The 25250-nt window shown below is 35.5% G+C and overlaps 5 protein-coding genes across 7 annotated transcripts; 3 read left to right on the top strand and 2 right to left on the bottom strand.

Annotated features, from left to right (window-relative positions):
• The first annotated feature begins 2800 nt into the window (after positions 1-2800).
• LOC7479737 (phenylcoumaran benzylic ether reductase Betv6) lies at positions 2801-5502 on the top strand. The gene is made up of 5 exons (XM_002301989.4): positions 2801-3121; positions 3224-3358; positions 4385-4622; positions 4717-4920; positions 5086-5502. The coding sequence occupies exons 1-5, from the start codon at positions 2939-2941 to the stop codon at positions 5250-5252; spliced, it is 927 nt and encodes a 308-aa protein (XP_002302025.1). The 5' UTR covers positions 2801-2938; the 3' UTR covers positions 5253-5502.
• A 1179-nt stretch (positions 5503-6681) lies between these two features.
• LOC127904960 (uncharacterized) lies at positions 6682-8248 on the bottom strand. 2 transcript variants are annotated; one of them, XM_052450267.1, is made up of 2 exons: positions 7243-8248; positions 6682-7138 (listed from the first exon to the last, which is right to left on the bottom strand). In XM_052450267.1, exons 1-2 carry the CDS (start codon positions 7352-7354, stop codon positions 6942-6944), a joined length of 309 nt encoding a protein of 102 aa, XP_052306227.1. In that variant the 5' UTR covers positions 7355-8248; the 3' UTR covers positions 6682-6941. The 2 variants fall into 2 exon arrangements, with proteins under 2 accessions (XP_052306227.1, XP_052306226.1); XM_052450266.1 differs by having other exon boundaries at positions 6682-7147; positions 7243-7738.
• Positions 8249-8488: 240 nt separating this feature from the next.
• On the bottom strand, positions 8489-11691 carry LOC7471945 (protein RER1B). Its single transcript, XM_002300726.4, has 4 exons — positions 11355-11691; positions 10547-10919; positions 9205-9385; positions 8489-8992 (listed from the first exon to the last, which is right to left on the bottom strand). The coding sequence occupies exons 2-4, from the start codon at positions 10894-10896 to the stop codon at positions 8939-8941; spliced, it is 585 nt and encodes a 194-aa protein (XP_002300762.1). The 5' UTR covers positions 10897-10919; positions 11355-11691; the 3' UTR covers positions 8489-8938.
• A 463-nt stretch (positions 11692-12154) lies between these two features.
• Positions 12155-15414, top strand: LOC7471944 (gamma carbonic anhydrase 1, mitochondrial). Its single transcript, XM_002301988.4, has 5 exons — positions 12155-12397; positions 13768-13911; positions 14076-14201; positions 14305-14456; positions 14836-15414. Exons 1-5 carry the CDS (start codon positions 12283-12285, stop codon positions 15112-15114), a joined length of 816 nt encoding a protein of 271 aa, XP_002302024.1. The 5' UTR covers positions 12155-12282; the 3' UTR covers positions 15115-15414.
• A 6427-nt stretch (positions 15415-21841) lies between these two features.
• LOC7479735 (uncharacterized) lies at positions 21842-24910 on the top strand. Of its 2 annotated transcripts, XM_002301987.4 has the most exons (8): positions 21842-22067; positions 22486-22749; positions 22840-22911; positions 23045-23083; positions 23383-23490; positions 23772-23869; positions 24001-24112; positions 24449-24910. In XM_002301987.4, the coding sequence occupies exons 1-8, from the start codon at positions 21903-21905 to the stop codon at positions 24695-24697; spliced, it is 1107 nt and encodes a 368-aa protein (XP_002302023.3). In that variant the 5' UTR covers positions 21842-21902; the 3' UTR covers positions 24698-24910. The 2 variants fall into 2 exon arrangements, with proteins under 2 accessions (XP_002302023.3, XP_024451205.1); XM_024595437.2 differs by lacking the exon at positions 22840-22911 and having other exon boundaries at positions 21845-22067.
• Positions 24911-25250: the final 340 nt, after the last annotated feature.

Below are 25250 nucleotides of genomic sequence, written 5' to 3'. Positions count from 1 at the left end.
TTTTAATATATTTAAAAAAAAACACTTTAAACCGCAACCACTACTTCAATTTCAAACATAAAAAAGCACTCTAAATGCAAGAAATAAACAGAATCATGTTTTCTTTAACTTTACAGAACAATCATGATGTCGCAATTCATAGGCCCTTACCACGATAGGGAAACAGCACCCTATTCTGATAACGATTTTAGTCATAAGATTGGATTCTTATTTTCTGCATCTCTTAAAGTTTTACTATTGTCCTTTACCCTAAATTCTAATACCAATTTGAAATAATCCCTGAGTTTTTATTCAATACAAACGAGTCCAAGTCTAGCTTATAGTTTTCAATTTTGGTCCCTAGATATTTAACATTTTACAAAAAAGTACTAAACTCTTTTTTAGCTCAACACACTTGCATGGTTGGCCTCTTTTCTGGTGTAAGGCGATGGGCAGGTAGACGAGTCATAGAACGTCTGTTCTTGGAAATTTGGAGGACTTCCACTCCAGAAATTTCAATTACAGTTTAGAAGGAATAAGCAATTAAAAATATTAGTATAAAAAATGACTTATACCGGTCCAACGAGTATTTTAAAAATAATATTCCTTCAAACCTATAAATCATAAAAATAATGTCATTGTAACACCACTAGAGAAAATAATGTGCGGCTGCATAATCACGCATTACCAAAAAAAAAAAACTAAAAGAGCTTAGCTTTCTCCTATGTATTATGCGGAGAAATACAGTAATGTTTTGACTATTTTATCCTTCACAATTTAAAATATAACATGCACTCAAGAATAATATGATATTTTTCATAGAACACATATGATATTATAAAATTGAATGGGGTAAAAGGGTTTTTAAACTTTTATTAGTCAACAATACCCTTAAATATTGACTTTTCTTGGTTGCATGAGCAGGGGTGTTTTCGGTTTTTTTTTTAATTCTAGGAACAATATAGTTACTTAAATGCCCTTTAGCTTGAATAATCCTTATCTAAGATTGATGATCTTTTTGTTAATATTGTCGGGAGCAATTTGATATTTGCATAGAATAATTAAAAAAAATTGTGATACACGCGCCAACATTCGGGAGGCGCGTGTGGCGCCTCACGTTGGAAGAACATCACATGTTGAGACGACGTTGGATGCGTCTCCCCGCCCCCATAACGGTGGTGAGGAGTGTTCCGTCTTCTCATGCAAGGTGACATGTTCTTTTCCCTTCTTTTTAATTTGAAAAAAGGTGATATGTTCTCATCGACACATTAAAATAATCTAAAAACAAAATAAAATTAAAATTTTAAAAAACACGGTTTCAACCGCATTCCCAGTCCCACCATTAGTCAGCAATAACCTGTAATTATGGCTGTAAAGAGTCGTTCAAACGATCCACACCTTCCACTTCAGAAATTCCTCTAAATTTTCTGCTCAACCTATCATGATAAAGAAGAGAAAAAAAAAGAGAGGGAGAATAGTAACATCGTACACCTACCATTTGAACCTTCCCCACAAAACGGCTATGTTCACCAAATTTCTCGAACGATAGCAACTAATCTGTGCTCTCAGCCCTAGAAGTTAGTAAAGATCACTCATCAATGCCCCCACCGAAAATAAGAAGCGACTGCCCAACAAATCGTTCCCCACCAGACTAAGGTTTCTGATTAGATCCATTTTCTTCGTAACCTCTTTATTAAAAATAAAATAAAAATACCGATCCCATCGCCATCCATGAGAAATTGGTTCAATTAGTGAGTTTTACTCTCCACTTCATACGCATGATCACGAATTTTTCTTCAATAAATTCCAAGGAGGTTTGTTGAATTTTTTTTTCATGGATTCAATGATAACGATGGATGATTTTTTTTTTAAAAAAATAATATTGAGGAAATAGACTTGAAAATAACATACCATTTAAAAAAAAAAAAAACAAAGACCAAGTAGAGCATTAAAGAGTAACTTTTACTTCTACAACCTCTCCCCTCTAATATGATAATCATAGTCATAAATAATTACTCTCTCAATCCCTAAATAAATGCCCTTTTTATTCTTGATATTACTCCATTTAATTCAAGTTTTCATTCTAAAACTAGAAAGTATAATTATTACATACTTTCATTCACTTTATTACATTACCCTTCACTATTTTTTTTTAAATATATTCGAAACAAATATTTAACTTATTTATTGTTAAGGATAAAAGTGGATGATAATTTAAAAATAAACACGGTAATGAATTTTTTTTATTTTTAAAACTTCATACAAATAAATAATTAGAACATTTAGAGAACTAATGTTTATTCACTATCTTATAACAAAAAAAAGAGAAAATAATAGAGATAAAAGAGATAAGTTATCAGAAAATAATATAAATTATATATTGAAATTTTATTTAATAACTTATATTTTTTGACCGAGATGATTATTTAACATGATATTAAAATTTTATTAAACAAACAATTACATATTTAAATCTTATTATCATTATATTTAATAAAATTAATTATAAAATTGTTATATGTATACAACTTTCAAACTCATATGACCTTCTCACTTAAAAAAAATATATTAAAGAATAATATAAAATTATGTATTATATCTTACCTGACAAATTAATATATATATATATTTAACTAAGCATATTTTTTGTTTTTTATACCGGCTATTTCTATTCCCTCACACCTACCAAATATAATATGATATACACAGAGTTAATTAGAAAAAAAAAATAATTAGTTGTAATGTGTGTTAACTTATTCGGACACTCGGGTTAAAAAAAACTAAAAATAAATAATTAGTTAATTTGAAATCGCCATTATCCCATTATTATCTTAGCAAATTACATCCTTCAGTTTTGTCCATAAATAGTGGACGCCTTGTGTCGTTTCTCCAACACAACGTCTATCTCTTCTCCTTGTTTTCCTTCCTTGGTTTCTTTCATCAAGAAAAATTATCTACAATGGCTGATAAAAGCAAGATCTTGATCATTGGAGGTACTGGTTACATAGGAAAATTCATCGTGGAGGCAAGCGCCAAGGCCGGTCACCCCACTTTCGCCTTGGTTAGAGAGAGTACAGTCTCTGATCCTGTCAAACGAGAACTTGTCGAGAAATTCAAGAACTTAGGCGTCACTTTGATCCATGTAGCTGCTTAAACCTCCTCTGCCATGTTTTGATGATTTTGTTTCCTTGTCTTTTCAAGAAACAAAATGAATTGATTGTGTCATATTGTGGGGAATTTACAGGGAGATGTCGACGGCCATGACAATTTGGTGAAGGCAATCAAGCAGGTGGATGTGGTGATATCAGCGATTGGGAGCATGCAAATAGCAGATCAAACCAAGATCATTGCCGCCATTAAAGAAGCTGGCAATGTCAAGGTAGGTCCATGATCATAAATCTTTTTCTGTTTTTGATCAAGTTATACCATTGAATCTAACATTCAGGATTGCGACATTGAGATCTTTGCGTTAATGGTAAATCAATTGAGCTCACTCTGTTCTTCCATGCTTGTTTATAAAGGAAAAAAGAGCAAACCTCAAAAGTGCCCTCGACATTAGATTAGTATCAATCTTGCCGCAAACAGTCTCTTGTAACAATTCTATGCCCAAACAATTTAGATTTTTCAATGGGGTATTCTATTATAATTCCTCAACATAAAAAGTAAATTTCCATACAAAAAACCATTTCTTATGAATTCATGATCAAATCTGAAAAAAAACTAAATAAATTCTGAATGGGGACAAAATTGATATAAACATTTGTTTGGGGGTAAAATTGAGAGTATATATATATAGCTGGGGGATATTTTTGAGGTTTGCCCAAGATCGTGCTTAATCTCACTGTAATACTTATCAGAATCAAAACTTCTAATTAATATTAAATGGAACCTGGAAAAGGAGATTTGTTACAGAATATGGCATTTATCTTTGCGAAATCTTATCTTTTCCTCGTAATGAATAAGCAAAACGGTACATGATGAGTTTGGAAAGTTATATAAAATTATTTGAAGAGTTTGGCATTAAAGGGCACCAGATAAATATTAAACTGCTAGCAGCATTATAAATATTGTTTTTCAAAATAATATTTGCTTTAAATATCTTAAAATAATATTTTTTTTTATTTTTTACATAATCACATCAAAACGATCTAAAAACTTTTAAAAAATTAATTTAAAACAATTATTTTTTAAAATTTTAACAAAAAATAGATTCAATCTCAATGTTAAACTGGCCGTAAATGTTACAGTGTTCTGCTGCAGTCTAACAATATCAACTTCTATATACCATGATGGTGATTATTTTATTTATCTTGCTGTTTTTCTCAATTTGTCTAAGAGAATCATCAAGGAGACATGGAATTTTAATAATAATAATAATTGAATCTTTTTTGTGTGTTTTGTTCAGAGATTCTTCCCTTCAGAATTTGGAATGGATGTGGATCATGTCAATGCTGTTGAGCCTGCAAAAACTGCATTTGCAATGAAGGCTCAGATTCGACGTGCCATCGAGGCTGCAGGGATTCCCTACACTTATGTGCCTTCCAACTTCTTTGCTGCATATTATCTCCCCACATTGGCACAGTTTGGACTTACTGCTCCTCCGAGAGACAAGATCACCATCCTCGGAGATGGCAATGCCAAGTGTAATAAACAATATGATGTTATTAACTCTCTCTATGAAATATGAGTTGGAAAATGAATTAGCCTAATAGTTTTGACATTTATTTTGCTCAACAGTGGTTTTCAATAAGGAAGATGACATTGGAACCTACACCATCAAAGCTGTGGATGATGCAAGAACCTTGAACAAGACTGTCCTAATCAAGCCTCCTAAAAACACCTACTCATTCAATGAGCTTATTGATCTATGGGAGAAAAAGATTGGCAAAACCCTCGAAAAAACCTTTGTTCCTGAAGAGAAACTTCTGAAGGACATCCAAGGTCAGTCAAACCCTCATCCATAAAACAAAATGTCAATGCCAGCACTATTTCTTTCTATCAGATTCTTGATGTGCACTGATCACAGGAGCAAGTGCAAATTATTAAACGAAGTGAAGAAATCATGTTGCTGGTATATTTTATCTGATTTTTCTTTCATTCTTGCAGAGTCTCCGATTCCGATTAATATTGTTCTGTCAATCAACCACTCAGCCCTCGTTAATGGTGACATGACCAACTTTGAGATTGACCCATCATGGGGGCTTGAGGCCTCTGAGCTATATCCAGATGTCAAATATACCACCGTGGAAGAGTACCTTGATCAGTTTGTCTGAGGCACTGGCATCTCCTGCTCTCCAGTTATTAATGAAATAAACAGCCGAATAGTTGGAAATTTGGGTGTTTCTTATAGACGAGTGTTTGTCCAAGTCAAGGAGGTCTCTTTCCTTATAAACCTTGTGAAATGATGTTCTGCTCTAGTTAATTGCCATGGTTTGTATCTATTGCTGGAAGAGATGTTCTGGGTGAGAATAATGTAATTGAGTTATGATGAATATGTTTAAAGCTTTTGCATTTGTTTTTCTAGCTTATGGCATTGTCCCCCAATGAATCAAGCCTGATGCTTGCACTGTTTTTTTAATTTACGATAAATGAAAGAATCGATAAATGAAAGAATCTTATTCCAAAAACTAAAATCAGGAAGCTGATAGCAAAGCAAAGTCAGCCAATGAATAGAAATGACACAAATAAAGGGAAACAGTATTTTGGTGTTAAAGCTGTCATGGTCGAATAGCAGCCTTCGGAATGCTGAATTCCCATTTCAGTTTAGGAGGATGAACAGTAAAGAAATAGCTCTGTTGAGTGTTGATTGCCAAGAGATTACCAAAGAAAACCATTCTGGATTTCCAATTTCAGGAAGAACTTCCATATCCAGCCAATGCCAACAAGAACAAGCATGCAAGCTCATATTGCTTGACTCTAAAAACCGGATGCAATGGAACCGAGCAAGCTGCTTAACTGAGACGTGAACGTCGTGCTAGGATCATGGGCTGCATTTCTTTGGCTTAATTTTTATGATCTCACTGATGACACTCATTAGGTTGGCATAGAAAACTACATATGATTTAACTTAAACCAGCAATACACTAGATAGGTAGCAAGAAAACTTGTAAATAAAGGAAAGAAAAAGGGTTGATCCCCATCACAATCCAAATGGGTTAGCTTATTATCATAATCACTACTTGAGAGACTTAATTCCATTGCGGTCATTACAATAAAAAAAAAAAATCCCATTGCAGCCTAGAGCCAAATGATGAAGGGACAGGCAGAACTAAGGCCATGTAGAGGAACGATCGATAGGGCTCTAACCTCTAGGTTGGGTGTTTCTAACCATTTGACTGTTTGATGTGCCTTGGTTTCTTAACTCACCATCCAACAACAGTTCCAAACAATTCTGATATCCACCTTAAGGAAGGATCCTCAACATTGTGGGATTGGTTTGTCATGTGCTGTTGACTGGGCATAATTAATATGCCAGGTTGCTTATGAAAAAAATAACGTGAAAGGAAGTTTCTTTATCCTCAGATATCAGAATATTGCTCGACTGATCATCCACAAATGGCTCTCTAGCACCTGGCATTTGAAAATTTCTTGAAAACTTAAAGCTTAAACAATAGTTATTCTTATCTTCTACCTTAGAACCAAATTTTGAAGAGACAGCTTTTCTTCTGCTCTGAAGAAAGCTGTCGCCTATGAATGGCCGAGTGAAAAAAAAATCAGGAAAATTATTTCCACTCGTTTTCTTTGCCCTTTACAAAAACTTGATTCACAGCACAAGAAAATTTCTGACGCAATTGTTTCTATAGCACAGGTATATACATCTACAAGTTCTGTCTTCAACTGCTACACTATTTTTTTTATGACATTCGAACAAGATTAGAGCCTTCAAAGAGTTTGTTTAAATAACCAAAGAATCTGAAATCAAACCTACATAGCCATGAGAGCAAGTTTGATGATCACCAGCCTCATCTCTTCTTAAGAAACCTTGTCAAAATAGCCTCTCTAATTCCAGAAACTGGTTCTGGTTCTGGTTCTGGTTCTGGTTCTGGAGCTGGTGTCGGTGCCTGCAATATTGATGCCAGAGCTATTTCTTCTATTCTCGGTTGTTTCTCCAAGTACCCCATCATTCTCCTAGGCTTCAGCACCCCACCCTTTTTCTCAACTGCAACATCTTAAGAAAAAACATGCAACTTACTATTAGTTCTACAGATTCAAGAAATGAGGCTCAACAACTCACCTAACATAAAAATGTTAAGAAATCCTTACCATTTAAATCCAAGTAAGGTTTTGAAGATTCTGATAAGAGAACTAGTGTAGGGGTGACAATTGCGAGGAGAGCCCAGAAGAAGAAAATCACTAGAAAAATTCTCCCAGTCATTTGTAGGGGAAAAGTGGTACAGTCCGATATTATTTGAGAGTTCTATTGCAGATATAGAGGGAGAGTTTCTATGCCTATAATTAGCTGGCCATGTCCGAGAAACGTTGTCAATATAAAATTCAGCAAAGTACTGCTCCAATTTGTTATACATTTGTCTTTCAATTTTAAAGTCAATTAGTATCAAAATAACATATTCGAGACGTTTGCTATTCAGTTGTTGGAGATTTGATATACAAGTTGGTACATGATTAGACATTTCCATCTGGCATCATTGCCATGGCCCTAGCCAATACATACGTGCCAAGCCTGCTTTTGTGGTATTTTGTACTTCACCCCCACTCATTCTAGCCGTCTAGCAATGGAGCAGCCAGGTGATATCTGAGAATATGATTATGGCTTGAGATATTCAATTATTCAAATTGACCATGTCGTGAGTCACTTTTTTCTTCAATCGGCTTTGGCTCCTTGCTGATTCATGGCTACACTAACTAATTTCTCCCTTGTGATTCAGTGTTGCTCACACTCGTTTTCGGGGCAGCACGAGGTCAGAATTGGTGATTCGCCGAGGAAACTTCAAGCAAACTTCTGGCTGTCCCCAGGAGAGAGACTGCAAGGAATCTGACCTCCAACAGGATGAATCCATGAATGTAGATCAGCAGATGAACCACAAGAGACAAATTGGTGGACCATTTCGGCTTCGCATTGGGTTTACATGGATTCCAGTCTGAACAAGCCTTGACCCAGTTTGATCCTTTTTGTGCTTTGGGTTAGGTTCACGCCTAGCTTTTTATGGTATTGATAAAACCTTAACGTAAAACCAATTTAGAGCATTCCGAACAAATGCTGATTATATACTATTAACCACATATTAAATCAAGATGATCATGATTCAAATACAGTTGAAACTTGAAACATTGAATCCAAATACAATCCATTCACACAAGTCACTGCAAGGGACAGCAAAGCACACACAGTGCAATTTAATCGATTTCTGCGACTTCAAAATTAAAAAAAATATATGGAATGTCATTTTAGAACACACAACATCCAAGGAAACGAAATGGTCAGCGGATGTGTAAGGAACAGGGGAGGAAGAAGGTGGGAAATTGTGATCTGAAAATTTTACAATTTGCGTTGAAGTTGAAAACGAATTTTGATTCATACATATAAACTGTAGTCAGTGAGATGAATACAGAATCCAACCAGGTCTCGCCATTGGTTCAAAATCATACAAGTGGGATTTTCTCAATCAATGTACAGCTCAAACATCAATTCACACACACTGACAGCTCAGGCATCTTCAAATACTAAACAAAGTAGGGCGGCTCACCATCAAGCACGATTGATTCACTAGACTAAAAAAATAGAATACTAGAAGAATTCTAATGTATAAAGGAATATCTCCAGCTAACGCAGAAAATGTGTGATTGTAAAGTCATGCTAGTGACTGCTACAACTAAAAATATAAAACAATATGAAATTTTCAAATCCTATTGAGTTTTGCATATGGTACTTGACGTAGACAGGAAAACCTTCAAAAAATTAAAAGCAAGACATCTGGAAGGCTTCAGGACATGTCATAGCTTAGTCCCTCATCAAGCCACTGCTGCTTGCATCAGACTTCTTCTTGCCATACCTCTGCAAAAAAACAAAAGGAAAGGAGTTACTGCATTTTAACTGGAAAAAGAAAAGGAAACATCCAATGTGCATTTTAACTCCATTTGTGTGTTCAAACAAAAAAAAGAAAAGAAAACCAGCCATCAATTACCACGACTGAAAGAGAATATAGGAGATGGTGGCAAAAGGGAGAGGAGAGGGGTGGTTACAAGAAAACTCTCCAAAGCTCTTACCTGCTTTCCTAGGCTGAATGGAACATATTTGTACTTCATCATGTGCATGAGTTGGCGCTTCATTGTGAGGACAAACAGAACAATCCAATAGCAGAGTAATATGGGCCAGAAAACAGGGACATCAAATATAGAAAAGAAGGTCATTAGGAAGGCCACACAAAAAGCCTTGGTGATGGCGTACCTGAAAGCAGAACCAAAAAAACAAGTCATTTTTGGGGTCTGGAATTCATAGAAAATAAGATATGGTCAGAGTGCAAAGTGTGAGATGGATTCTGTTCATTCAGTAACATCTTAGAATGGGGCTCTGTCAGAATAAATGATGTTGATCAGACTGAGACAACGTGTATCTTCTTCCTGACTTGCAAGATCTAGGGCCACTAAAGCTTACCAACAATATTGTCTTCTTGTTGACTAATTAACCTATGATGTCTGTTGTTAAAGCTCTTTGTAATCTTTCCTCGTCAACTTGCATATGCAGCTGGTCCCATGCCAACAGGATTTTTTATAAACCTTTTTCAAGCCTCTTAGCAATAGTTTCTAGTTCCTCAGTCAGTGTGATGTTGAAAAGCCAAAAGGTATAACTTGTTGCAAGACCTCCCCCCCCCCCAAAAAAAAAAAAGGAAAAAAAAAAGAGTACCCTTCTAATATCGGCTCTTACAGAGTATAATTTAAGCCAACAACAGCTAGCAAACAAAGATGGCAATAATCAAACAAATTATGGTAGTGTGTGTTTTGTTGGCAACAAACTGGTTTCAATCCACCAGAGGTTATATGGATTGTCCACATCCATGCCACGTGTTAATACCCTTTTGAATTTATTATCTGATACAGAATACAGATTCCAAGTGTAGAAATCATGCGGCATTAATGACACCAACGCCATGAAACATTAATAATATTCCACAGAAATTATAACTGGCATGTATAGGGTCAACAAAATGCAAAGTGCTAAATCTCTATGTAACATTGAGTGTTCTCCAACTAAATTTCCTACCACACCAGCAGATGAAAGCAGCACTTCATACTAACTTTTAGATTTTTACGCTTTAATCAAAATAGTATTTCTGATATCCTATGCTTCAAGATTAAAATGGACAAAGCAATCATAAGCAAAACCCATGCAGGACAAAAAAATGACACCTGCTTGTAAGGATAAATAAAGCCTGACAGATAAATATTAATGGAAACTAATACCAGCACGAACACCAAAAACATGCTGGAGTACAAAGAACATGCTGGAAAATCAATTGCATAACCTACTCAGGCATTCCACCCAAACACTAGCTAATATACCAAAACAAACGGAATCATCTACTATACTGCAAAAGAAAATCTTGATTACCAGAACTTAAACTCAGGAAGGCGGCGGATAAAGGGCTTGAACTCATCCGATCCTTTAGTTGGCAAAGAAGCCCCATCCAAAACTTCAAGTTCAGGATCAACCTTGGGTGACAGAAACCCAATCAACAAGTTCAAGATATAAATCCCAAGACCATAAGACACAATGTAAAACCCTTGAGCATAGAAAACACGCAACACATAAATTGCTGCAACCGCAAGAGTTCCAAGCCACCTCTGCATCGGATGAGGAGTGGATCGGTCGAGATAGTATTGGAATGCCCGAGAGAAATCATTTCTCCACTTCGCAACAGGTCCCACCACATTGGCAGCATCACCACCATTTCCTTCCATCAATTACTATATTCTAATTTCTCCTGCAGATCCAAAACATAATCAATAATCTTCTACAAAACTTGAATTAATTAGGGCTCAAGCTAGCTTAATTGCAATAATCATTTCAGTTATTTTCTTCAAAACAACACAACTTCAATAACAAAAAAAAAAAAAAAAAGAGGATCAAGAATCGTTAAATTTCTTCTTATTTTTTTAATCACATGCGTAAATGATAACTATAAACGCGGAGAATAATTCAAATACTAGGCAAAAAAAAATAAATTAATTGAGACCCGTTGAATAATATAGAATTAGCTAAGCATTTTCTTTCGTTTTTTGATTTCTCGGAAACCAAACAGAAATTAAACAAATGAAATCAAGAATCGTTAAAAACCTGTTTCTCTTTTTGCTTAAATTGATCGAGTGAATCATAAATATAATAATAGCATACATAAAGAGAGGCCATGAAAGCTAACCTCGAGAGAGTTAGGATTTTGAAACAGGTGAGGATCCAATTAGGGAAAGTGAACGGTGAGAAGGTGATCTATCGGTGATGAAGCGATCGCTGATTTTGTTACCTTCTCTTTCTCTGGATTTTTTTTAAAGCTTAAAATGCGTTTAGCATCTGAACGATGGACATTTCGCGTGCCATTTGCAGGCGCGCGCCTAATCAACCCATCAGAACGTGCCCTCCTTGTGTCGTTTTATTAGGTACTTTTTATGGACCGAGCCAGGGTCTCCTTGGGACTGAACGTGGCCAGCCAAGTGACTGCTTGGACAGGCGATTTCGGCTCGCGTTAAAGCCCGATCCCGATCCCAGTCTTTTCTTTTTGTAGGATCAGTTCAATTTTCAATCCCAGTCTCCTTCCTTTGTTCACTAAACCACCTCTGCCTGGATACAAATGAAAGTGTGGCAAAGAACCGGCCCGAAGATTTTATGGGTTTTTATGTTTTTCTCTCTATTTGGCCTTTTTAATTATTATTTTTTTCATTTTCTTCGATTTGTTTTTATTACTCGGTTCAGCTCTTTTTCCCTGCACACTATTAATGAAATAAATAAAATTTACAGGAGGTTTCCGTTAAGCGATTGGGCCTTGCTTGATAGCTATGATATAAAGCCCGGCAAGTGAAATTCAATAAGCACGACTCCAAAACAATTGGAGTCATTTTGTAATCGATATAAATTGTGATCCTTGGAGAGCAGCTGAGTGTCAGGGACCATTTTGTAATTTAATAATGGATCAAAACCCAAATTTACCCTCCAAAGTCTCGGCTACATCCCACTCTACCCTCACAGTATCATTTTTCTTAAAAACCCCACAGACAAACACCGAGCTAAATTTCTCTTTCCTATCGCAGTGAAACCAACGAACAATAACCACTTGATCAAACAAGGAGTAGGAGATGGGGACCCTAGGCAGAGCCATATACACCGTCGGATTCTGGATTCGCGAGACCGGCCAAGCTCTTGATCGTCTAGGAGGCCGCCTTCAAGGCAACTACTACTTCCAAGAACAACGTAAGCAAGCTTAGCATTTCTATAAACCCTAGATCCTAATTAAATCTCTTTATAGCTTCATTTTATCTAATTAGATCATATAATTAATTACCGCAGCTCGCATTTTTACTACGAATTTATTTGCGTGTTTTCTGTTTTCGAATCAGCGTAGATAATTTTATAATTTGCGGAGCTAGTTTGCTAATTTGGTTTTTTTGGAGAAATGTTTTATTTATTCGCTTAATCTTTGTGAATGTGAGCATTTCATAGATTTGATAATGAAAGTTTAGATAATAATAACTTTTTGTCGTCGTTGTAGCATGGTTTTTTAGATTGGGCTGGCTTATTATTGATGAGGATAGTTTAGTTTCTCGGAATGTAGCCGTATAATTTGAGGTTGTGATTGTTATTGTTAAAGATGCCACTCTAATGAGATGCAGGAGCAATTGGTTTTAACCGATAGGGTTTTGAAAGTTTTCTTTATAAAGTGAATTTCATCCCGAATAATTGCCTCCCTTTTGTTCTGTTATTACTGAAAAAATATTAGTTTTGCAATTACTGTGATTTTCCATCCACTTTCTTACTTTTTCTCTTATTGCTTGGATGAAATAACTCCTCCTCACGAGTGCTTGTGGTTTTATGTTGCATGTGCTAAAACTATCATGGAAACTTTTATTGTATAGTATACCCAGGGAATAATGAATATGAGTTTGCTATGAATTGGATCATTTTGTTAAATTCCATAATGGTTATGGAGTGCTTTGGAAGATAGCTCTGTGATGCACATGGGACACTCTCATGAACTCCATCCTGTCAGAGAAGTGACACGAATACACCACACATTCAAGACTGGTTTAAGCATTTTAATTCTCTTGCTCGGTATCATCTGCCTTGATGCCCGCTAACTACATGTTTCATAGTCCAATCTCTTCTTTTCATCTGCCTTTGAATCGAATCATTTGTTCCTTATTTGTGCATCAACTAAACAAGTAGTTTAGCCTTTTTTGTTTTTTTTTTCTTTTATCTCCTTTCAATATGATTCTTATTATTAACATCAAGGAATATAATTTGGGTTATGCTGGTCTAGCTTGTAGTTAGCTATGGCGGATGGTTGTCAAATCAAGATTTGAGTCATGAATTGGAAAGCCCATTTTTGGGATCAGAACCATGAGATTCAGTAACAAATGAAAATGGCATTATGAAAGATAAATAATATACTGCATATCAAATGAAAAGTGATCATTTACAAACAAAATGTGCATCAATTCATTTAATTTATTAGTTCTAAGTCTCTAAATGACCTCATAGTCTCAAAATCAACATACTGTTCATCGTTTTGTATGTGAATCGAGTCTAAGTATCTACCACATTAATCATTTCTTGTGTTTTAGTGTCCAGGCATCGAACTCTAATGAACATATTTGACAAGGCTCCTGTAGTTGATAAGGATGCATTTGTGGCTCCCAGCGCCTCTGTAATTGGGGATGTTCAAGTTGGAAAAGGATCATCCATCTGGTATGGATGTGTGTTGAGAGGTAAGATTTTATACCACTTATATTTGATGCATTTAATCTCGAATTTCCCCTTCAAATATGCTCAAGTGGATGTAATTTTTGGGCCTAAGAATTAAAATTCTACAAAGAGCTGTCCTTGTTGTTTTTGGCTTTTGCAATGACCATGGACTTATTTTGGTGGGCAGGTGATGTCAACAGCATCAGTGTTGGATCTGGAACTAATATACAAGACAACTCCCTTGTGCATGTGGCAAAATCTAATCTAAGTGGGAAGGTGCTACCAACTATCATTGGGGACAATGTTACTGTAGGTGAGCATTATTATGGAGGTCATTTGTTTAGCTTGGAGCAATTAGGTGGTCATGTGTGATGCTTTCAAAATTTGCTTAATGAATTTAAATTTGAACTGGGCAGGTCACAGTGCTGTTGTACATGGATGTACTGTTGAGGATGAGGCTTTTGTCGGTATGGGAGCAACACTTCTTGATGGTGTTGTTGTTGAGAAACATGCTATGGTTGCTGCTGGAGCTCTTGTGAGACAGAATACAAGGATCCCTACTGGAGAGGTATGTCAGCTAACTCTCTCTCTCTCTCTCTCTAAGAATTTGAAGGTGCTTTTTTTCTGAATTTATAAATTTTTAGCTGTTCATCATATGCTTCAGACTTGTCTCGAATTGGATGCATCAAGGATATTGACATCTATTTGTAGAGACTGACTGTAGGTCTTACTACACACTTTAAACATTTAACAATCAGAGATGTAAATGAGAAGAATGAACTTCCAAACACTTCTAAACCCAAAAGTATCAAACATTATAATACAGTTTGATGTTAAACAGATAAGTATGTGGAGAATGTGTTTGTTCATACTGCATATGTGAATCTTTATAAGATATGCTGAAAGTAAACAGAAATACCAGCTTCAGTTGTTTGCAATGTATGCAGGTATGGGGAGGCAATCCTGCAAAGTTTTTGAGGAAGTTGACTGATGAAGAGATAGCCTTTATTGCCCAGTCAGCCACCAACTACTCAAACCTTGCACAGGTTCATGCAGCTGAGAATGCAAAGCCTTTTGATGAGATTGAGTTTGAGAAGGTTCTTCGCAAAAAGTTTGCGAAGAAGGACGAGGAGTATGACTCTATGCTAGGTGTTGTGCGTGAACTCCCCCCTGAACTTATTCTTCCAAACAATGTCCTACCAGATAAAGAACATAAGGCAAAATGAGCCATTTCTTGAGGTATTGTTTCGTAAACTTCAAAATTTGAGGTTTGTCTTTCAAGGAATATTTGTTGGTATCCGCAAATACATGAAGAAGGGATCACTTTCTTTCCCAATAATACAAGACATGTTTAGGGTAGAATTTTGGCTCCATTTTAGGTTCAACCTCTGCTCTTCTTGTGGTTGTTCAGGCTCACTCTTTTCTTCCATGGGAGAAACTAATGCCATAAAGCATCATGTACCGTGATGTTTTTCTGATTCATGTACCTAAGAAATTCAATTTCAATATGATTTTGTTGATCTGTACTTCTGATATCAAATTATTTAAGGGGTTGAAATAACTAATTAGTTTATGTGGCAATACTCTTATGTGTCTGCATATTGTAATAAAATTCTGGAGGCTTTTCTTAGAATTTGTAATCGAAGAAGAAATATAGAAAATAGATGCAATGGTCCAGATTCTCCTCGATAGAATGTTAAAATGTTGAATCAACGATAGGATCTCAAAGCTATATGATTCATGTGATGGGTGTGTGATAGAGACAGGCAATGCTGCTTTTGTGAATGAGTGGTGCATTTGCAACTGTAAGAGATAACCTGTTGCGCTGCCATTGGTTGGTGTATGGTTGCTTGGCCATTTCTATCGGCTTGACATGAAGCATGAGTCGAAAATGGCATTCAGCTGGGGAGCCAGATGCATCTTACACTCTTACGCTAACTTTGCCAATCATTTCTTAACTAGAAGGGTTCCAACATTATTTTCCTCCATGTTCCTTCAGTTTTCTTCATCAATTACATTATGAACGTTATTTGTTGGCATCTTCGGACCTCGACTGTAAATGATGTGCCTTTTGTATCCTTCAATAAATGGAGCTATGCATTCTCCGTTGATGTGAAGTGCGGGGAATAGACCGCCGTGACTAATGAGATGTGGTTTTCATTTGATTTTCAAAATGCTTAACAAGTACACGTGAGGTGTTATCGGCGGCCCAGGGTTCAGAGATAACTCAATTTCATGACACCTGAACTGCGCTGGGGTATATTATTGGATCAAGATTCATGTGGCATAATGATTTCCCCCCCGTCATAGCCAGTCTTGAAATGGGAACCCTAGGACCTGTGTTGGGGAGTTGCCCCAGTTGGGTCAAGGAACGAATCCTGGCTTCCAGGCTTCCATGGAAGAATGATCTTTTGTGTTTGTTCTCTCGTGAATTCGTGATGAACAGTTTTCACTGTTTGTTGTTGTGTGCTTCACACTGTTTTCGAGTTTCATTTCTCAGTTCGCTATGCAATGGTCTAGAAAACGTTGTTTTATGTTCATCATTTGGAGGCAGCTTGGGAAAATTAAGCATTGGCTATTCCAACCTATTTCAAGCTAACCCCATGTGCAGCCAACCCTAGGCAAGTTTAGCTAGGACTAGATAGGTGTTCCAGTAAGTCAAATTAAGTTTTTCCTAACATAAGAAAAAAAAAATTAGGTGAAGACAATGCATTTAAAAGAGTAAGAAAAATTTGGGAATCGGATGATTCATTCGAATAGGTGTAATAAGCTTATTTAATTTAATAATATGATTGTAAAATAAGAAGTCAATGACAATGATTAATCAGGAAAAAAAATGTGTCAATATTATAAAAAGATATCTTATAAATATTTTTAAAAGATCTCAATGATTTTATTTGTAAATAAAATAAAAATTAAATGAGAATGAGACAGCCTTATAAAATAAAAAATTAAAGTTTAATTATTATCAAAGCAAACACGGAAGGATGGATTAAAAAAATTTGACTCTAGTCGGCATACCAAACACATGGTCAACTTATGAGAGCAGGATAACCTCTTATAAAAGAAACCGAATAAAAAAATGGAGCTCACAAACAAAATAATTTAAGGCAAAAAAAAAAAAAAAAAAACCTTGAGTGAACCCTAGTTAGCTCAACTAATTTACGACTCAGGATATGAGATTAGAATAACCTCATAAAAAAAAAACGGCAAAATTTACAAAGCTAAAGGCCCAACAATATAATATGGAATGATGAAATTAAAAAAAAAACTAAAAAAATACAGAAGTCAAACCGAGCTAATCTTCAAAACCTGTATCTTGGGTTGTGAGACCGGGTTACCCCATAAAAAACAGACTCGAAAAAATCACGAATCAAAATTCTCATTCATCCAAAATTTTAAAAAAATAGCAATAAAAAAATAAGGACTAAATCTGGTTAAAACATTAAATGAAATACAAAATTAAAAATATATAATAAATAAGAAAAAAGATAAAAACAATTAGCAATCATAAAAATAAAGACTAAATCTAGTATTGATATTAAACAAAATACAAGTACGAAGGATTAAATTGAAAAATAAAATAGATCAAGAAAATGATAAAGAAACATAGAAATAACAATTAAAAGAATACGGACCAAGTTTGATAGATGAAAAAATTAAAAAAACATTCTATTATTATAAATTGTTTCAAGTAAAACAAATAGTAATAAAAAGAACATGAATTAAATTCGAAGAAAAACTAAGTTAAAGGGTTAGCCTAACAAATTGGAGGGTTTGACAAAAAAATCGAGGGAAAAAGGAAAAAAAACAAGAAAAGGTCATCAACAATATGATGGCCGCACGCACCATCCAAGCATAGAGAGTAAGGCTAACACTTTCCAAAGTCACCATAGAATCTAGTGTTTGGCTAATAGACGGCGCCAACCGTGCTACCCAAACCCCACGGATATACCCATGCATCAACCATTTTTCTTAATTATACTTAAATATAATAAATGATCAAATTACCCTTTAGCGCATGTGATAATAGAAAAAAAAAGAAAAAAAAAAGAGCCTTGCACAATAAGTTTAGGACTTCTTGCTGTTAGGAGTGATTTAATTATTTTATTGTTTTTTTTTTTTTAAGTAGTCTTTGGATGTCAGGCAATTCTTTTGCTTTTAAGAGGTAATGTAGTTTTTTCACCCTGTCAAAAAAAAAAATTAAAATAACTGAATTAACCCTGTTCAATTTGACAATACCAAAAGAACCTTGTAAAAGGATGATTTCGCCTCTAATTTGTGCTTTATTGGCTTACACTGTGAACAGCAAAAACATCATTATAATGCAGCACTCCACTGTGCAACGAATCTTTGCTTCACAGATAATCACCAATGCCTCGATGATAATTAGAAATTCGATGAAACAATTATTTCATGCAAATCGGAATCTGAAAAGGCCAAGACGCAATCCCCCGTGATTTAAGCTGTCCTCTAGTCGAGAAAGACAAGAGGTCGTCCATCTAATCAAACATCAATCCTAATCTCCAACAAGATTTGTTCCTGGTCTATTTGTTGGGTTTTTCCTGTGCGCTTTCCTCCACAGCCCCTCCCCCCTTCTATTCATTTTTAGTGCTGTTTTTTCTTCGAAATAGTTCTGCCCCCTTACAGAATCCACAGCGATATAAAATCGAAGCCCTCCGAGGTCCAGTGAATCATGCCCAGCAATTCTGGTGCTCGAGACTTTCTTCACCGACATCCTCCTTTATCTCTATCTCTATGCCCATCTATTGCAAATCATGGAGGGGCATGTTGCTTTTACTTTCCCTGTCATAAACAATATCGTAGTGGTCGGAGCTTTACAATTACACTAGTGGGTGATTGATTGTCTAAATTTTAAACTTTAGTCACTCAACCTTGTGGACCTTAGACATTGGAAGAGAGGATACGGAAACAAGAGATTCCAGTGTTTACTGGCTAAGGACCAGCATTACGCCGAGGATCATTTTTTCCCTGGTAAAAATTATATTCAAGTACTGCAAATATATTCTTTTTAAAAATCATTATAGGATTATAAGTACGATAGGATGAAATAAGTTTATTTTATTTTAATTAGGTGATTAAAAAAAAACAATATCAATGGATCAAATTAAAAATAAATGATCATGGTAATCAATGAACTCAATTTTTAATCCATTAAATAAAATTAGATAAAAAAAATATCTAAAAAAATTAATCCACGTCAACTTGAATTAACACGATAAATTTGTAACCCTAGTAATTATGGCCCGGTTAAATCGAGTTATCTTGCCAAATTTGTAGCTCAGGTAATGAGACCACATCGCCCTTCATGAAAATAGTAATAGAAAAAAAAATTAAGGTGAAAAGATCAAAAAAACTCATTTACGCATGGTTTGATTTTTCTGGTTTCAAGGGTAAACTTGTTTTTTTATCATGTTTGAAAACGTGAAAAGTCCACTGGTTACTTGTATTAAAAATTTGATATATGTGTTGAATAAATCGATCATCTTATTATGTTTAAAAATTACGATAAACTTTAATGAGCAATGAGTGTTGCAGGTGAACAATGTTTTCGAAAGGGAGTGTTAATATTATTAGTTTTGGATGTAATGTGGATAGCCATCAACAACACTAGACATCTATGAAAGAGCAGAATCCGTAGCCATGGGATACCAGTGATGTCTATCCTATACAATCTTCAGAGGCAAAAAAGAAGACGGCGAGCAATAGCAAGTGGGAAACAAGACACCGTCCTGCGCCGAAATAAGTTCTCGGAAATTTAGATAGAAGAAGCTCAAAAGCACGTTGCTTTCTGTGTTTTCTAGTTATATTTTCATGGCGGGGTCATTGGATCTTTGCTTTTGGATTCCTTGGCAATTTTAAAGTGATCGATCCAACAGTGTTTCGGCCACGCTGACTAGTTACTGACTCGTGCTCTTGTCGGATTCTCCTTAGCCTTTATGCGTTACCAGGATGCCACGATTATTCCAGATTTCGTCTCGTCTGTTCTACGAAATGATCGTTTCCAACTCTTTTCGAAGGCCAATGGAGAAGTTGTTCGACTCGATACTCAAATATAAAACCCAAAAATTAAAGGAATTGGAATGTTAAAAACAATCATGCAAAATGATGTATTTAGTATTGATGTAGTCTGTAAATAAATAATTTTTTTTTTCATATTGTAAAAATCTTTTCTACTAAAAATATTTATAAATATAAGTTTTTATTGTGTAGCATATTAAATCAAAGCCATGATAAATAGGCTCTTGTAGGGGCATTTTTAATGTTATTATAGGAATATTGACACTTTACACTTAATATGTGAGTGAGATTATTTTGTTTTTTGAATTAATTGTTTTAATTTTTATAATAAATTTTAATATTTATAAATTTTGGGATAAAATGATTATTCAATTTAATTTAAAATATAATTATTTCATTAACAATCATATAATTTTATTAACAATTATAATATTAAAAAACATAATATTTCATTATAATATTTTCAAGTCTACTAAAAATAGTTATTACACAGAACATATATAAAAGCAAACATATTTCTCTTTTCTTAGTTTTTTTTTTTTTAATTTAAAAGGTTTGATTGTACATTGAAAATATTCTCCCCAAATGTAAAATAAATAAACACCTTAAACGATCTCTCTAACATTTATTACCCTCCTTGGCAAATATGTCTTTTCACGTGAGAGAGAAACTGTCGACTGTGGCTAAATTCATGGAACTAAAAGAGTAGAAGAGGGGGGCTCCCAATCAGAAGCTGGGATTTCTCTTTCTCGAATCGAGATTCAATTTTGGGCCTATCCAATCCATTGTTTCTCTTTTTCTATGAAATTTAGGCATGAAACAAGTGTAGCTTTCCGGTGCAATTTTTATACTAGAATAGTCCCATCAGCCTCGGATAACGGATCCTTTATTCTTTTACACCGAAAAAAGAATAATAATAATAATAATAATAATAATATATTATGCTCGTTGGAGGAGAAGGGCCACAATTTAAAGTTACCCCATCATATTGTTACTTGATCGGCATGAACCTCCCCCACTTCCACCCACCCACCCACCGCACCCTCTCCACCTCTTCCAAATAACCGTAGCTAACAAATCCATCTTGATGCGAGGCTGACATAAAATCTAATTTGAATCGGTTTTTTTTAAAAAAATTAATTTAAAAATTTATTAAATTAAACTCGATTCATCATTTTATAATTTGATTGAGTTAATTTTTTTATATATAATCATTTTATTTTAAAATTTTAAAACAATGTTTATTTTAATTTGATATAGTTTAATCCCATAAAAGCACAAGTCAAGTATAATAATTGATTATGCATGATACAATTTAATAATTATTAATCAATAATTAGGACAATAACCGTTTAAGCATGGTTTAAGAGGCATGCCCCACGTTAAAAAAAAAAAAAGAGGCATGCCCCGTCATCAACACCATATCATCATCTAAACCTCATGTCAAGACTTTATTAGTGATGTTTTCATGATGTTATTAATTGAGCTTAGGAGACTAATTCACTTCATTAGTGATATTTTCAATATGCCCTTCTATTCTTTTTTATCCACTTGGTCCCTCTACTTAAGGAAATCTTTTAATACGATCCTTCTATTCAACTCACTATTAATTCCCTGCATGTAAAGAAAAGGGCACTTATCTCTTTTATTTCAGGACACGTGTCAAATACTAGTGGTAATATGAGTGGAGATTTTATGGAGGAACCACACTAAGACATTTTTATGAGTACACGGACTAAATAAATAAAATAAAGTAGAGAGCCCATAGGAAGAAAATGTCAATATTACAGGGACCAGATATAATCCTTTAAGAAGTAGTATAAACCAGGGGCAGTTTGGGAAAAAGACAAACCTTCTGGAGCAAAAGTCAGTCCGGAAGCAAATCCTGTTCTCCCGGGCGTCTATAAATACGAAGAAAAGAGGCAATGGTTAGAGGGCGAAGGCCGAGGTGTTCATAAAAAGCCCTTTCCAAATGGGAGCTGCAGCCTTGCCCAGTAATGGAGAGATTGCAACTGTTACTGTTGCTACTCACCCTCTCGTACTTGGTCTACAGCCAGCAGCTCTTGTCGACAACGTGGCACATGTTGATTGGTCTTTGCTCGACCAAATCCCCGGTGACCGTGGCGGCTCAATGCCTGTACTCTCTTTTTTTTCAATCTCCTAACGTTTTTACTTGATTTTGGCTTCTTATTTCTTTCTTGGGTATGTCTTAATTTTGGCTTGTTTTGCTTTTTTAATGTATAATTTACAACTTTTTTAACAAAAAGATCGTTTCTTTTCTTGCTTTGTGTCCATACCCTTGGAGGCTTTTGATACATTTCGTGTCTGATTCTTGTCTTTTTTTCTTTTCGGGTCTATGTTATTTATAGACATTAAACACATGTACTGGTTTAGTTGACTCAATGAGTGATTTTTTTTAGTAGTTTCCTTCCTACTTGAAGTAGAACCTCTGTTTTATTACATTAACAATGGCAATATTGGTGAAAAAGGGACAGTGATGTTGTTGTTGGTCGTGTGATGAAAGGGGATTTAATAATGTGTTCTGGGTTATGTAGGTTGCAATTGAAGAGCTTGAGCATATATTAAAAGAGGTGAAGGCGCATAAGCTTGCTTCGCCGGATGAGCTATCTCCGATGAAGACGATGGCGGGTGGCAGTGTAGCGAATACTATCAGAGGACTGAGTGCAGGCTTTGGAGTCTCTTGTGGGATTATTGGGGCATGTGGGGATGATGAGCAAGGGAAGTTATTTGTGAGTAATATGAGTTTTAATGGAGTGAATCTTTCAAGATTAAGGATGAAGCAGGGACACACAGCTCAGGTGATCTTGATTTTTTTCTTTTTTAGTGCTTTTGCTGGGGTGATTCAATTCCTGAAAGCTAAATCTTGTCTGTAAACTATCTTGTGGCAGTGTGTTTGCATGGTTGATGAATTAGGTAATCGTACTATGCGACCCTGTCTCTCTAGTGCTGTCAAAGTTCAGGTGCATTATCCTTTGGATCTTTTGCGTGTCTAGTTTATTTAAGTTTTGGGTTGTTATCGATTTGGAGGGTTGACCTAGCTTTCTTATCTAGATGAGGCTTTTTCCAACCATTTTGTATTTTGTTCCTTTTCAGGCTGATGAATTGACCAAGGAGGATTTTAAAGGCTCCAAGGTTAGGCATCTTTCACTATTATTTAGTTCGTTGATCGATTCGAACCATCACCTTTGTTTTCTTCTCGTTTTTGTTTTTCCTTATCATTTTTATTTTTCCCAAGGTGGTCAAGTTGGACTAAAAACGAACTTCAATATAAAATATTCAAACAGTTGTTTATTTGAAGGCATTTTTTTTGCATAAATTTGCTTTCTCATATCCAGGAAGGATTCATACTGCTTTGTTATTTCATATGGTTGCTTTTGAAGTATATTGTCACTTACTTTACCTGGGATGTTTCTAATATATCTTTATTATAGTGGTTGGTTCTGAGATATGCAATATTCAATTTGGAAGTTATTCAAGCAGCTATCCGGAATGCAAAGCAAGAGGGTCTTTTTGTCTCTTTGGATTTGGCGAGTTTCGAGGTATATTTTTTTACCAATTTTAGATCCAATTAAGGGAATGGTCAATTTTGGTTTCAAAATAATTTTAGCATCCAAATTATAATTGGCCATCCTTTTGGGAGAATGAAGTGTTCATAAACAATATGTTTTTTTTCCTTGCAACAAATGCGTTTGAGTATTATCATGTATTTTATTTGTGAGCGTAAAGTATGCCATTTCCATTTGACATCAGTCTGTTTTGATACTAATTCAACCAAATACTTTATGGTGTGGCCTCTATTAAATTGCTTGCTTCTTGCTAGATGGTTCGAAACTTTAGATCACCTCTTCTACAGTTACTGGAGTCAGGGGACATAGACCTCTGCTTTGCTAACGAGGATGAAGCAATGGAGTTGTTGAGGTAACCGTTGTTTGGTTATGTTCTTCACTTGGTATGCCGAGGTTACTTAATTTTAGAGTTTCACTTTTGCATACTGGAATTGCCCTAATGTTTCCTGGCAGTGGTTACTGATTTTCTTAAAATGGCTGCAGGGGCGAACAGACTACTGACCCTGAGGCTGCTGCAGAATTCTTGGCCAAACATTGCAACTGGGCTGTTGTGACTTTAGCTGCTGATGGTTGCATTGCAAGGCATGGAAAAGAGGTCAGTTTCTAGTTGTTGACATAGGCGTTTTCTTCTCACCAAAAGCTTAGCTCTATGAAGAAGTTTTCCCAATTGCTAAAAAAATTGCAGCTGTGATCCGATGCCTTCTCTTAAATTGTTGGGTTCTGCCTTTATGGACCTTAAAAATATTAGTGGAACATTGCCGCTTCTACACACCGTCAAATACATGTCCATTTTTGTGCAATAGAAGGAGCAATTAGCTATAAATGTTATGGATGCTGTTCTCAGCTTCCACCTCTGCCCTTTTTATTTGCACTGCCGCTGTGAAGTCTCTTCTTACTCCTGGCATTTTATTAAAATTTCTCAACATGTCAGATTGTTCGAGTTCCAGCCATCGGGGAAGCAAAGGCAACTGATGCCACTGGAGCAGGAGACCTCTTTGCAGGTGGGTTTTTATATGGATTGATCAAAGGCCTGTCATTGGAGGAATGCTGCCAAGTCGGTGCCTGTAGTGGTGGGTCTGTCATCCGCTCGCTTGGGGGTGAGGTTACCCCAGAGAATTGGCAGTGGATGTATAAGCAGATGCAGATCAAGGACCTCCCTCTTCCTGATATTCGCAATTGATGTCACACCTATCATAGGATTGATTCTTTTTTTTCTTTTTTTTCTTCTCTTTCCTCCCTCGTCAAGTACTGTAATTTCCCACCCTCTAAAAGGACGGAGGCAGCTTTAGTTTCCGTTAGGGCTAATTTTATGATTCCAAGACGAACCATTTCTCCGTGGATAACACAGCATTAAGCATGTTTCTAAGTTCAATAAAATGTTCGTTCAGATAAACTTGACTCATAAGCTTTCCTTTTCTCTTTATTGGTGGTATATTTAACAATTACGAGGACCTGGCACTGGGCGAATGCTTGTACATGTATTTCCTGGAGTAAATTATTATTTAGTTTCTGTGTCTTCAACTAAATATTTTGTTAGTCTCTTTGGTTAAAAAGCTCTTGATTGCCCCCCCCCCCCCCCTCCCGCTTACTTTATTTTATTTGTTTATAACTTAGCTTCTCGAAATAAATCTATCACGAGTGTGTTTAGAGTCATCGACAAACCATTGCTTGCCTGTGCAGATGTGCAAGCTCGGCTACAGTCTGCAGCACTGCTCAGCAAATGCTGCACAGCG

The sequence above is a fragment of the Populus trichocarpa genome, chromosome 2, assembly GCF_000002775.5.
Source record: "Populus trichocarpa isolate Nisqually-1 chromosome 2, P.trichocarpa_v4.1, whole genome shotgun sequence".
Classification (NCBI taxonomy): domain Eukaryota; kingdom Viridiplantae; phylum Streptophyta; class Magnoliopsida; order Malpighiales; family Salicaceae; genus Populus; species Populus trichocarpa.
This window is presented reverse-complemented; position numbering and strand designations above follow the sequence as displayed.

Excerpts from the sequence above, each read along its gene's own strand:
- LOC7479737 (XM_002301989.4), top strand. The coding sequence starts at position 2,939 with ATGGCTGATAAAAGCAAGATCTTGATCATTGGAGGTACTGGTTACATA. Across the intron at positions 3,359-4,384 it reads AAGAAGCTGGCAATGTCAAG|AGATTCTTCCCTTCAGAATT; the intron begins GTAGGTCCATGA and ends TGTTTTGTTCAG. Across the intron at positions 4,623-4,716 it reads CGGAGATGGCAATGCCAAGT|TGGTTTTCAATAAGGAAGAT; the intron begins GTAATAAACAAT and ends TTTGCTCAACAG.
- LOC127904960 (XM_052450266.1), bottom strand. The coding sequence starts at position 7,354 with ATGACTGGGAGAATTTTTCTAGTGATTTTCTTCTTCTGGGCTCTCCTC. Across the intron at positions 7,148-7,242 it reads ACCTTACTTGGATTTAAATG|ATGTTGCAGTTGAGAAAAAG; the intron begins GTAAGGATTTCT and ends TTTTTTCTTAAG.
- LOC7471945 (XM_002300726.4), bottom strand. The coding sequence starts at position 10,896 with ATGGAAGGAAATGGTGGTGATGCTGCCAATGTGGTGGGACCTGTTGCG. Across the intron at positions 9,386-10,546 it reads CTTCCTGAGTTTAAGTTCTG|GTACGCCATCACCAAGGCTT; the intron begins GTAATCAAGATT and ends TTCTGCTTTCAG. Across the intron at positions 8,993-9,204 it reads CATTCAGCCTAGGAAAGCAG|AGGTATGGCAAGAAGAAGTC; the intron begins GTAAGAGCTTTG and ends GTTTTTTTGCAG.
- LOC7471944 (XM_002301988.4), top strand. The coding sequence starts at position 12,283 with ATGGGGACCCTAGGCAGAGCCATATACACCGTCGGATTCTGGATTCGC. Across the intron at positions 12,398-13,767 it reads CTACTACTTCCAAGAACAAC|TGTCCAGGCATCGAACTCTA; the intron begins GTAAGCAAGCTT and ends CTTGTGTTTTAG. Across the intron at positions 13,912-14,075 it reads GTATGGATGTGTGTTGAGAG|GTGATGTCAACAGCATCAGT; the intron begins GTAAGATTTTAT and ends TTTGGTGGGCAG.
- LOC7479735 (XM_002301987.4), top strand. The coding sequence starts at position 21,903 with ATGGGAGCTGCAGCCTTGCCCAGTAATGGAGAGATTGCAACTGTTACT. Across the intron at positions 23,870-24,000 it reads GAAGCAATGGAGTTGTTGAG|GGGCGAACAGACTACTGACC; the intron begins GTAACCGTTGTT and ends AAATGGCTGCAG. Across the intron at positions 24,113-24,448 it reads TTGCAAGGCATGGAAAAGAG|ATTGTTCGAGTTCCAGCCAT; the intron begins GTCAGTTTCTAG and ends TCAACATGTCAG.